At 42.6% G+C, this 13,638-nt stretch overlaps 1 protein-coding gene across 1 annotated transcript in view; it reads right to left on the bottom strand.

Moving 5' to 3' along the window:
* Positions 1 to 2,595, bottom strand: part of LOC135559409 (1-phosphatidylinositol 4,5-bisphosphate phosphodiesterase epsilon-1-like) — a 76,032-nt gene extending 73,437 nt beyond the window's left edge. The window contains 3 exon segments of the mRNA XM_064993564.1: positions 422 to 1,672; positions 1,846 to 1,955; positions 2,544 to 2,595. Coding sequence (XP_064849636.1) covers positions 422 to 1,672; positions 1,846 to 1,955; positions 2,544 to 2,595 — 1,413 coding nt within the window.
* Positions 2,596 to 13,638: the final 11,043 nt, after the last annotated feature.

The following is a 13,638-nucleotide window of genomic DNA, read 5'->3' as shown; positions in this document are numbered from 1 at the left end:
CACCAGAAACTAACTGGGCCAGATCCATTTTTCCACTGCTGCGGACTGCTGTGGACAAAGACACAGTGTGACTGAGTGGTTCTGCTTATGACTCTCCCTGCAGAGCGTAAGAGGCGAAACATTAAATCAAACAGATGAAGATGCAGTATTTTTTCTGAGAACCAATCATCACTTGTATTTTAGTTGGGAGTGATTGAATTGCTGAAGCCAAATAATGACAAAAATACTGCACATTACAAAAATATTTTCAGAATTGCAAGATTGTACCATTTGCACAACTACCGTATTTGAAGGAGTTGATTTGTCGTGTGTGGGAGCTAAGCCAACACTTTGATAAGAGAAGGCTGCTGCAGCTGCATAGACAAAAAGAGGTTTCTTTCAGGAACCCTGTAGCCTGGGTGTGAAAAACAAAGACGCTTACCTCTGAGAGTCTGGCCCCCATGTATCTGAGCAGGCCCCTGTAACCCCACAGGCTGACGGCCAGAGGCCCCGCGCCGTGCCCTCTGACTGACACGATGGGTCTCTCACTGGGGTGCCAGGTCCTTTTGCAAACAGCCTCCCAGGCCTTCTCTGCTATGTGTCCCGAGAGCATAAACCTCACGATGGCCTTGGTGCCCGCGCGCACAGACTTCTCAACTTTGCGGTTGTTTTTGTAGTACCTCCTCACCAGCACGGTGGAGCGCTCTTTCCTGTTGTGGATGAACTCGCTGTCCGACAGGCCGCCGTCGCTATCGCTCTTCTGGGGGCTGGTGGACTGCTTGGAGGAGGAGAGCATGGTATCCATCGAGGCCCTCCTGAAGAATCTCTCCACGGAGACCTTGGCTCTGGGTCTCCTGTTGAGCCTCTCTAGGCTGGAGTAGCCATCTTTCAGGAAGTGCAAACAGCGGGCATCGATAGTCCTGGCTGGCATTCCTGGCGTTCCTCCCTCCCCTATGGGAGAGCAGGAGAAGTGGCACCGAGCTACTGGCAGGCTGCTCCTCCTAAAGCTGCGTCTGCAGGGCACCGAGGATGGACAAGGGTGTTGTGTGCCAGCCGTGCTGGGCTCCAGCTGGCAGGGAGAGCCCTCGGAGTAGCTCACCTTTGGCAGAGCAACAGCCTGGGGAGTCACAGCAGGAGAAGAAAACCCCTCTGTTCTCCTCTCGGACTGGTTTTCCCGAGGCTCTGTCTCGGTCCCAGCGGTCCCACAGACCGAGTCAGTCTCCTGGCAGGCTGAGAGACTTTCCACTGGATCACATGTCAGACACAGCTGGGTGGAAACCAAAGCATGCGTCCCCCTCTCCCCCAGAGATGTGGTGCCGAACTCAGCTACAGCGCTAGCATGTTTAGGGTTGGAGTATTCCCAGCATTTGCATCCTGCATCCAGAAACGTCCCCTCCCCACCATCATAAGACCCGCTATCATAAGATAACTTCCAATAGAGAGGGAGCGGTGAGCAGCAGTCTCCGCTGCCCTGGTGGCTAACCTCTGGCTCGTGAGAATGTGGACGTGTGTTGCTTTGACTCAGAGGCATGCCGTAGTCTGAAGTGACATGGTTATTTCTGGACCCGGCTGACAAGGCCACCACTGTCGCACGACCCACAGCATCTCCTATGTCCTCAGATGCCATAGTGACGCTTAGAATGACCCCAATGTCTCTTTGTCCCTCCCCGGCAAGAAGCTTCAGATCACAACATTAAGAGGTGAGGATAGCCTTGATCAGGAACATACACAGCCAGTCATGCTGCTCCAGACTGATGTGGAAACAGAAGCTTTTCCAGCTGTACAAACCAGCGCGGAGAAGGGTGACCACCTTGGCAAATCGAGGAATTTCCTGACAGAACTGTCCAGAGTTAAGCGCTTACATACCCCATCTCCGGAGTTTAGTGAGTGTGGTGTGGCTAAGTGTGACAGCAAGGCAGTCACTGACACCTTGGCTCGCTCCTCCCCACTCCAACTGCTATGCCTGCTTTCTGGATCTGAGAAAAGAAGGAGAAGACAAGAGGAAAATGCAGATTAGCACCAGAATAGTCTCAGTCACAAAGGGCCATCCAAAATCTGCGCCGAGACTCCAAAAAACAGTCCAAAAAACAAACAGTAAATTCAAAGTTGAATAAACCATACAACTCTGTGCTCAAGGACTACTTTTTCTCAATTTACTGGAAGAATTGCAGATGCAATGTCTGGTCAGAGAATTTAGGTAAAATCTCCCTCAGTTTGTGTCCACGTTTTCCAAAAACGCTTAAATATCTGCTCCGAATTAAGTTTGAAAAACTCTAGAAAGAATGGAGCGTCAGCTATAACATGTCACCTATTTTTGTTATTAACCACAGTAAGTGAAGTGGATTTACACCCAGTAACAGAAATGCAGTAGCGAAATGTAATCATGGGTCCCTGATCTGTACTACACAGAAATGCATAATGCATTTTTTTTCTTTAAGCTGGTCATACCATGCATCATTTAGCTATTTCCTTTTTGGATTTTAGGACCCCTGTAGGTGTGTGTGTGTGTATATATATATATATATATATATATATATATATAAAAAGATGTCTCCTGGTCTGACAGACAGTGCTGTAGCTCTGCCACTTTCCACCGCAGGTGCGGAAGTCCGACATGGTGGATGCAGTGGATTGAGACGCAGCCCATACAAATAAATCTCTCTACCTTTAAAAAAAAAATACATTGATACATTTGAGTTATTTTATGTTAATTAGAATGACTCACGGGTGCGTCAATCAACTCTAGGGGTTTTACCGGTGATGTATCCTGAATAGGTACACAAAAAAGGTAGAAATACACAATATCTTCCTTTGCCTATTTGAGAGTTATTCTACACTCCAGCACCAAACAAGACCAAATTTGGTTGGTCCGGAATGGACCAAATCTGAACCAATCACAGCCGTCTATATTTCACAACTTTGGACATCTTAAGCTCAGAAGAGTACAGTAAAGTAGAGCACAGTACACTATAGTGTACTCAACTCTAGTGTGCTTTGCTGTGTGTGTATTGAACTCTACTCAACTTTACTGTACTCTCCAAACTTGTGAAACATAGAGGTCTATGATTGGTTCAGATTTGGACCGGTCCAGACTGGACCAAATCTGATCCAATCATAGATGTCTATGTTTGTACCAAATCAACGCCTGTCAGGACAAGAACAAAAATCAACAACAGTGGACGTTGAAATTAAAGGCGCCCCGGACAGTACCAAAAAAAAATGTCTATGGAGTGGACCTTGAAATCAAACGTAAACTATTTTTCAACATCCACGGACGTCCGGTGACTGTCATTGCTCAATGAGTAAGGATGTTGGTTACAGTTAATAGAAAGAGAGGGCTCATGGGTAAGTGTCAGTAAGAGCCAGGAGAAGTGACATTAACTGGAGCAAGAAAGAGAGGGGATGTCCAGACTTAACACTCTTGCTTTGACCACCAGACAACAGACAGAGAAAGAAAACAGCAGAACAGATGCCAGTGGAAGGGACGACAGTAGCAGGGTTTGTGGCTACTGTGATTTCCCATTGGAGCCAATTCAATAGCAGAAAATCTTACCTATATTTAAAAAATTCTGTTACCAAGTTGGTAACAGAATTCTGAGTTTTAAATCACTTAATTGATAAAGACAATCAATATCAGTAAAAACCTAACTAATTGATAGGTTTACCTTGTTATTTCTGTGAACTTTCATTATCCTCCCTCATGAGGAAAACAAATTAGAAAATATCTTAAAGTTATGTGGGTTTTTGGTAACTGAATGTCACGGCAGAAGGCAATGTTCCTTAGGCTCACAGAAGGCAGAAAAAAATGCCTTTGCATGTTGGTACTTATGGGTCCTTTTACATGTAAATAACCACAACATAATCCAAGTTTCTTTGACTTCTTCGTTCTTCTCTTGCTCTCAACAGTAGAACAAGCATGGCCAAACAACTCAATTTCACTAGGCCTTTCAGATCAACTGTAGCACATGTGCTTCATATTGTGCAGATACTTGAACTTTGTTGAGACTGTCATCATGCTGGTAGAATGTCAGTTATCACATCCTAGTTCTGTTGTGTCTCTCCAAACGCTATTTGGGTTTCATGCTTAATTATTGGCTTCAGATGAACAGCAATGGACGCCTTTACCACATTTTTTCCTCAACGACACTCCAGTCTTTTGTCTTTTTCCAACCTTGACAACGTCCAAGTTAGAGAAATTGTCACCTCTCAGAAAAAACACACAGCTGTCCAAAACCTCACTCGTGAGGATGGCAGCAGAAGATTCTGCTCTAAAAAGGCGTGGGTAGCTGAAATGTGAGGCCTCTGTGTGGGAGGACCAGTCCAGAGAAGATTATGGTTGAGAATTGGGTCTTGCTTCTGGGTCAATTTAGCTAGCAGTCAAGGCCTAGTGGCCAGCCAACTTCTCACACCCACACAGCAGACACACAGTAAATCAACGTGTCAGAGTAAGCAGCCTCTTTTCAAGGCTAAATGTCACATTCTGAAAGGGAAGAAAATTACGTTGGCCAATGGAAGAAAGACAAGCAATCCATTCATTCGTTTGGAAATTGCATCAATTCTTAAATTCTTAAATTCATTTGACTGCCTGTCTGTGCCCTTTGATTAAAAGCTTTGATATTCCACAGATGACAAGTCCCTCGTGATCGAAGCATGTGTTCATTTTCAGTTTAATCTTTCTCTAACAAAAGTGTGTTGTTGCTCCACGGGAAAGGCACCGACTTTACAGCAACTTTGTGTGCCAATATAATTATGACAGGGAGTAAGGTAATTACTCCGAAAGTTGTTCAAATAATTTATATCCTCTGGAAACTCCTCTGATCCATGAATCACACTAAACTGGTTGGATGAAGAAAAACATGAATCCTCAAAGCAAATGAGAGCTGGGACTGCAACAGACTTAACACCCTCACTGGCAATGAGCGTTGGGCCCCGTTCAAAATATGCAACGCACTACTAAGGTAACGCAGATATCTCTTGTGGAGTTTGGAAGTCAACCGTCTCAGTCCACACATCAACAGATCAAAGTTCCTTTGTTTTTGGCTGAGCTGCAATCATGGCAAAACAAACAAAAGGGGTCCGGAGGACCAATCACAGCTGGGTGCAATTCAAGGGAGGAAATCAGATCATGGAAAAGACAGTAGACCAAAAACTATTCAATACGGTACTTTTTATATAATTAGTGGACTTTGGTCCTTACCTCTACAGTTATCAGGTCTTGGCACACAAAAGGTTTCTGTTGAGAAGGGTGTGATGAAAATATTGTAGATCAAACATCTTCAGAGCCAGACTTCTCCCTCTCCTGTGGTATTCAGGGTTGAGCGCACTGCTGGAAAACACAAACACATAATGACACTGACTTGAGGCCTGAGGGATTGGGTAGTCAGGACAAGACGGCAACCAACCAGAGCAGCCGTAAGACTTATATGGCGGCCTTTACCTCCATAAAGTGATTTTGTCCATTGTTTTCAACAGTGTCACCTTTGTGACAGATAGTGTTAAAGACAACGGCCCTAAAGTCGATTATCCCTCGCAGGTTAACATCTATCATAGGTCCTGCCCTGGAGGCAGAACTGAGCAGTTGAATGGCATAACTAATTGACTATTTCTTCTTTTTTTTTTTTATCTTGAAAACAAACATTTGCTTTTTGGTCTTAATTTAAGGTTTGGCATTAGGGTTAGCAGTGTGGTTAGGGATATGACTGTAACTGTACCCGCTAGTGACCACTCTGAAGAGCTGCCCCCAGTACATGAGTCATCTCAATAAATGTCAAGCTGCTTTTCCCTTATCACTGACGATGTAAACATGGAGAAAAAAGAACATTTAACACCTCATGATTCAATTGAAATACTCTGAATGATGAGGATAACTGATGATGGGAGTGCATCATCTTTATCAACGGAAGTCTAATTATTTTGGTTGGGTGGAAGCAAGAACAACTTTAGTAATCCAGCGTGCTTATTAGTCTCCTTCCGCTACCACCTATACCACCAAAACCATAAAGACCAAAATAACTTTCAAATGTGCAGGCTGAATGTCTTTGATACTATTAAAACGTTTGCCACTACAACCATATTTGCATCAATCCCAATGTGTTGCATATGTCAACAAAATTCTGCCAACCTTTAGCACCAAAACCTTAAAAGCTACCGACACCAAAACAACTTTCAAATGCCCAGCATTAAGCAGGACACAGCGTTTTGAACCGGTCCGATAGCATACCCCTATAAAGAACAAAAATGCCTCTCTGGCAAACGTAGAATAAGGAATCATGTCAGCTCTGGTGTGGCATTTCTATCTGCAACACTTGGCTACTGAACACAGCACTGGTCAGGTTAATAAAAAAATATTTTTACACTACAACCATATATGCATAAATGCCAATGCATTTCAATGGCCATAGGTTAACATGGCAAAACTTTGGACCGTAACCAGCCTTCAACTGTTTACACTAGAAACGCCATACAAACATGAAAACGTGCAGACCTGTCTGGAATAGGTTTGTGTACAGCTTCTTTTTTATACAATGATTATTTATTCAACTATAACCATGTTAAGATTAGCATAAACATTAAATAGGCTACAAAGGGAAGTATTTGAATACCAACTTGTACTAGTGTTTGCCAAATTTCATGACTATCACAGCACTATCTGTAGTCTGAGTGAATCTATGCAGAGGTCATTTGGATGACTCAATCAAAACAATGTGTGCTTCATTTGATCAGAAACGATGTGTCATAGAAGACTTAAACAATGGACAGATATTCTTTAATTCCATAAGAGATTTCTTCCCCGTTTTAACCAATCAGCATCCAGGATTAGACCCACCCGTTGTACAATGTTTCATTTGACCCATCTACCGGGTGCAGAGATCCCTGCAGCTACCTCAGGATTATGATGGTTTTCTTGTTAGTTGGTTGGACACAAGGTTGAGAAATGGTTGAAGTATCTGTGTTGTGAAATTTAACCACAGGTGCCACACCTCCCAAGTCAACAAACCAGAAACTCTCAAAACGCTGCCAAGTAAAAACATCACAAAATGTGCCCAAACTCTTCCAAACTGTTTTGGCTGGGAAGCATGCGGACGCCTTTACAGTGAAGTCATCTTAATATGTGGTTGTCTCACCTAGCAATCACAGTCATAATAAGTACATCTATCCTCAGTAAATAAGTTACCAGAAAAGTCAGTGCTAGAGAAAGATTTTTTTTTTTGGTGTCTTACAGAAGTCTTACTTAAGATAACCTACATATTCAAAGAGTTTCAGGTATTTTCGAAAGATGGGCAGGGACTCTGCCGACCCGGCATTAGGGGGAAGCTGGTTCCACCATTGGGGTGTCAGGACAGAGAATAGCTTTGACTGGGATGTGGGAGGCCAAGAGGTGTTAGATCCACCTTATAGCGCACCACTGACATTTAAAGGAAATTTAGAACTGACATTTAAAGGTAATTTCTGAATGAGCCGACATGTGCATACCCTAGCCGAAAAGGGGAGATCGGATTGAATCCTGGCCTGAATCTTGTTCATTGTAATGTGGGAAATGTACAGCCCCAAAATCTATAGTCAGCTGATATAGGCTCATGGCACAACATAAGTTATGATTGTGTGATGATAGAGGACACATGATATACACTGTGTACAAAACATTAAAAACGGCTGCTCTCTCCAAGACAGACTGACCAGGTGAAAGCTATGATCCCCAATTGACATCACTTGTTAAATCCACTTCAATCACTGTAGATCGGGGTAGGCAACCCTGGTCCTGGAGAGCCACAGGCACTTCATGTTTTTGATTTAACCGACCTGGAAGACCAGGTGTGTTGAATTTAGGCAATCACTGAACTGATCAATTAGCTCAGTTGGCCAGGTGTGGTGCCTAATTGGAATTAAATCCTGCAGTACTTGCGGCACTCCAGGAACAGGGTTTCCTACCGCAGGAGTAGATGAAGGCGACGAGACAGGTTAAATAAGGATTTTGAAGCCTTGAGACATGGATTGTATATGCATGCCATGCAGAGGGTGAAAAGGCAAGACAAAAGATTTAAGTGCCTTTAAAAATGGGGTATGGTAGTAGGTGCCAGGCGCACGTGGGTTTGTGTCAAGAACTGCAACACTGCTGGGTTTTTCCATGCTCAACAGTTTGCTGTGTGTATCAGGAATGGTCCACCACCCAAAGGACATCCCGCCAACTTGACAACTGTGGGAAGCATTGGATTCAACATGGGCCAGTATCCCTGTGGAACACTTGACACCATGCCATGATGAATTCCCGCTGTTCTGAGGGTAAATGGGTGCAACTCAATATTAGGAAGGTGATCTTTTCTGAATGAGCTTAGAATACTTAACCACTTGCTACTAACCCCCTCCCAGTTTTTAATATGATATCTGAGTGACTAACAAAATCATGGTAATTCAACCATGACAACTACAAGTTTAGATAGCTGGCAGCTAGACTAACTTACCAATCTAAATAATAAAAAAGCAGAGTAAATATCAGTGACTAACATAAGAGAAACTGATGCACAACCAAATTTCAAAATTGCCCCTTGTGTGTTCTTCCTCGCAACAGTAAGTTGAAACCCCGACTGAGTTCCTTCCGAGGGCGGTCTGCAGGCAGCCAGTTGCCCATCCCTGAACTAGAGTGATGAAACTCACACAGTTCATACTAGAGGTCGACTGATTTAATTAGGGACGATTTCAAGTTGTCATAATCGGTAATCTGCATTTTTGGATGCCGACTACATCGCAATCCACGAGGAGACTGTGTGGCAGGCTGACTACCTGTTACGTGAGTGCAGCAAGGAGCCAAGGTAAGTTGCTAGCTAGCATTAAACTTATAAAAAACAATCTTAACATAATCACTAGTTAACTACACATGGTTGATGATATTACTAGTTTAACTGGCTTGTCCTGCGTTGCATATAATCAATGCGGTGCCTGTTAATTTATCATTGAATCACCGCCTACTTTGCCAAACGATTGACTTAACAAAAGTGCATTCGTGAAAGTCACAATCGTCACCAATGTACCTAACCATAAACATCAATGCCTTTCTTAAAATCAAGACGAGTATATTTTTTTAAACCAACATTTAGTTTAAATTAATGTTAGCAGGCACTATTAACTAGGGAAATTGTGTCACTTCTCTTGCGTTCCAGTGCAAGCAGTCAGGGTATATGCAGCAGTTTGGGCCACCTGGCTCGTTGCGAACTGTTTCAAGACCATTTCTTCCTAACAAAGACCATAATTAATTTGCCAAAACTTTACATAATTATGACATAACATTGAAGGCTGTGCAATGTAACAGCAATATTTAGACTTAGAGTTGCCACCCGTTCGATAAAATACGCTTCCATATTTCACTGAAATAAGTTTCTTTTTTTTAAATGATAGTTTCCGGATTTGACCATATTAATGACCTAAGGCTCGTATTTCTGTGTGTGTTACTATATTATTAAGTCTATGATTTGGTAGGCAGCTGCAGGCTCATAAGCATTCATTCAAACAGCACTTTCCTGCAGCTCTTTGCAATGCTTGAAGCACAGCGCTGTTTATGACTTAAAGCCTATCAAATCCCGAGATTAGGCTGGCAATACTATAGTGCCTATAAGAACATTCAAGAGTCAAAGGTATATGGAATACAAATGGTATAGAGAAATAGTCCTATAATTCCTATAAACTAAAACTTCTTAACTGGGAATATTGAAGACTCATGTTAAAAGGAACCACCAGCTTTCATATGTTCTCATGTTCTGCGCAAGGATCTTAAACTTTTGCTTTCTTACATGGCACATATTGCACTTTTACTTCTCCAACACTGTTTTTGCTTTTTTTTATAACAATTGAACATGTTTCATTATTTATTTGAGACTAAATTGATTTTATTACCTACAGATATTGTTCACATGAACACCAGATGTTCAACTTCACTATTCCAAATGTGGTACTACTTTGCTAATGGGGGTAATTTAAGGGAAAACTAAACCAACCCCTAACATTGGGCTAATTCACTGGGGATTATTTCTCAACTCATCCAAGTGATGACTCACTGGGAATGTAATTAACCCAAACTCCCATGGGGTGAGAATTAAAGTGCAGCCAACTGAGCAAAGGCAGAAGGAATCCCCCTCATAGGAGGTCACAAAAGACAGACATGTCACGTGATAACAATGGATTGACATTCTTTCACCCTTGAAGACGTTGAAATGTCAATCTAAATGAAAGTGGAAAATACAACTTCCAAAGAAAGACTGGTGGAAAATGGACAATGTGTATGTAAACCTTAAAAGCAGTGTGTTTTCATTGTACAAAACCATTCAATATAATTCTTTGAGGTCCAAAACATTGAACTCCCAAAGAACTGAACCAAACAGAATTATTTTCATAAGAGAGACCTGGGATCACACGGCATTGATTAGAAGACGAGGCAACAGATGCCAGTGGAAACAGAGACCCTGTGTGGAATAACAGAGAGAGGGCTGGTTCAAGAGGGACGCCTACAGATTTGGAGGCTGGAATCCTCAACTGACTAAATGCAGTGGATTTGTCTTTCCGTGCATTCCTCTCACCACCACACCATGGTTTCAACCAACCATTTAACCATACTTGTGCCAATACCCCAAATACATGCCTTTATGGATAGAGTGCTAGTGATTATAGTGTAGTGAACCTGTTTTTTCAGATTCAGAAAAAGTCTATGTCCTCCGAGGCAATTAATCTTGCAGCAGTTATATAACATATCACAAAAAAAAATGGCAAAGGATATTTACAAGCAAATAGGCAGGATAATTGTAGTTGCATAGTGTAAGTGCAATTAGTCTAACATTTTGTTAAGTTGCAGAATTGCATTCGGAATAAGAAGACTAATTGGTCCTGTTTTTTAAATTTAATTGAGGTAGTCTGTCTGTACCTGCGCCCAGAGGGAAGGAGTTGAAATTCAGGGTGGAGTGGATGAGTCAACTGCTATTTTATTCGCTTTATGGAGGGCTCTGCCCAGGTAGCGAGATGACAGTTAACTCACTTGATGAAAATTGTAATGTGACTCAAAGTGAGATTCGCTACACTACCCCCTCCATACAGGAATACACATCCACATGCTTCGACTACTCAGCCCCATCACATGTCCAGGCTGTGTGTTCCGATGTCCTCACGGATGCCATTCCACTTCTGACACTAATGTAGCGAGCAGGGAAGCGAACCCCGGTCGCTGGTGCCTCAACACCCTACGCATCTCACCAATAGGGTTGATATAGCGAGGATCGCTACAATATGAACAACTGACAGGCAGAAAGCGATGTCAGCCATCTTTGAATCGTCACTGAAACTATTTTAAAAGAAATGTAACTTGATTTGTTAATGTTTTTCTTCCCAATTAAACATAAAAAATGTCCAGAAGGAAGAGGAGTGGTCCGAGGACAATCGCATAAAAGCTAAAGGCTAAAAGGTGATACCCTCAGAACATTTTGGAATAGTCCTACCAAAATAATTACACACCCCCTTCCCCTCAAAGCAGTTGGCGGTACATATGATGCACTGTCCTCTGGGTTACCGTTCCCCACTTTCATTTTACAATGAATAAGAATACTATGTCAATTCAAACATGGATAGCATTGGCAGGGACCACCTGTCCTGACCAAATTATTAATTTAGTTGAGCCAGCAGTTAAATCCGATAATTGGGGCATAGGCTACATAACTCATCTGTGTAGATTGAGGTTCGTCAATATAATTATTAAATGAAATGAAGGGACTTTAATAATCGAGATACAACAGCCCGATAAATCTGTAGTCATAGAGTATGAAAATCGATAAAGTTAAACGGAGTAAAGAATTGCTAATATTTTGAAGCTAGTTATGATTAGCAAATTTGGCACGTGCGAGCCAACTTCTCTTCATTTAGCTACTCTTCCCAGACAATTTGCATAACTTACCAAAAATGTAGACAAATGCAGTGGTAACTCAATGTAAAAAAAAAAGTCCGTTATCCTCGAAGGCGATTCTATTCAAAGTACATCCCTCACGAAACTGTGAAAGTTGCTGACTGAGATGTGGAGCTGAACCCAAAACGCCACCCCAGAAGCAATGACTAGGATGTGCTGCTGTTGTTGGTAGTGGCCCAATTGCTGCGGCTGAGGAGGACAATAGCCGCTGGGTAGTTACGATAAGCAGATTCAATGCACGGTCACTACATTGGAATGTCTGAGGCTACAGTGTTTCACCAGCACATTAGTTACGGACAGTGCCCCATAAAAGTTTTTGTTTTGCTGTGCTCAGTCGAGTTGTGGCGACAAAGCGTGTCATTTTCACTCAGGTTCAATTCCATGCTTATTGTCAACAACTTGCATGTTATGATTTGAGTGCTGGTGGAACATGTTGCCCATGTAGGTTAAGTGTTGTTTCATTGTTCCGCTAAATGTAACTACACTTCCAATGTAAAATGTGCAGTTGTTAGTTACCGCCCCCTAAAATCACTTCAATTGTCATTCCCATGTCCTGTTCTGGGGTGCGCACTTTCGGCGTTGTGGTTGCAATAGTTTTGTGATTTAAAATAGTCAAACCCATATTGATAAGGCCACACACACACCAAACGGGAGCAAGCATACCCTCAAATACTTTTAAAGAACAGTGGACAGTGGAAATGTGTAATTTATTACAAACCGTGATGCAACGTAGCAAACGTTGAATCGAACTGAACGCACCCGTATGTGTAGAGTGGGGGTATTCATACTTCAGTTTCCCCTGTTTTTTTTTAGCAAGTGTTAGCGAAGACGTTTTTCTGAGTTGTGCGGAGTTGTTCTTTTGATATTCTCATTTTTCTCTTGGATGGCTTTGTCAAGTGTGTAGGATTTATATTCTGTTCGCTGCTCTCCCTGTAGGTTTTTGCAGATGCTCCCCACCCTGTGGCTACAAACCTTCTAATCTAGTGTACCCTGCATGCATAACCCATGTGGACGTCCTGGTCTCCAATCTGTGGTTAATAAGGCTGAGTTCATATGAGTTCATCTCAGCCTATATCACCCTTCAACTGAGACATGGTTTATCCCAGATTACACTGCTACTCCAGTTGCTCTCTTGTTGTGTTCTCTGATTGTGTTCTCATAGTCCTGGAGCATCTGGTTGTGGAGGTGGTTGCACAGGGCTACTACTTTTCTCCTAAATTGAGATTTTCTCTTTTCCCCCTCCTACCTGTCCATCTAATTTCAATTCCATATTGTCACTTGTCCACTCAAGCTTAACATTGTTGTCATCTATTGCCCACCATGTGCCCTTGGTGTTCCTCAACGAGCTTGACACCTTGACAAGCACATTTTCAGACGATGGCTCACCACTCACTGTACTGGGTGACTTCAGCCTCATGACTTAGAATCATTTCTTTCCACCTCCTTCTTTACCCTCTTTTGACCTCTTTCCTTTCCCTGTCCGCTTCCACTCACAAGACAGGCAATACGCTTGACCTCATCTTTACTAGACTGTTTGCCTATATCTCACTACAACCCCTGTCCAGGTCACTGATCACTACTTTGTTTATTTTTCTCTCCTACAACCCTAACTGCTCTCCCCCTACCAAGATGGTGATGCGCTGTCGCAATCTTCTGTCATTACTCTCTCCTCTTCTATCCTATAATCTCTTACTCCTGCCAAATCTTTCCCTCTCCTGACTCTG

This window comes from Oncorhynchus masou, chromosome 18, assembly GCF_036934945.1.
Source record: "Oncorhynchus masou masou isolate Uvic2021 chromosome 18, UVic_Omas_1.1, whole genome shotgun sequence".
Taxonomy (NCBI): domain Eukaryota; kingdom Metazoa; phylum Chordata; class Actinopteri; order Salmoniformes; family Salmonidae; genus Oncorhynchus; species Oncorhynchus masou.
Note: the sequence above shows the minus strand (reverse complement) of the source record. Positions and strands in the feature narration are given on the sequence as shown.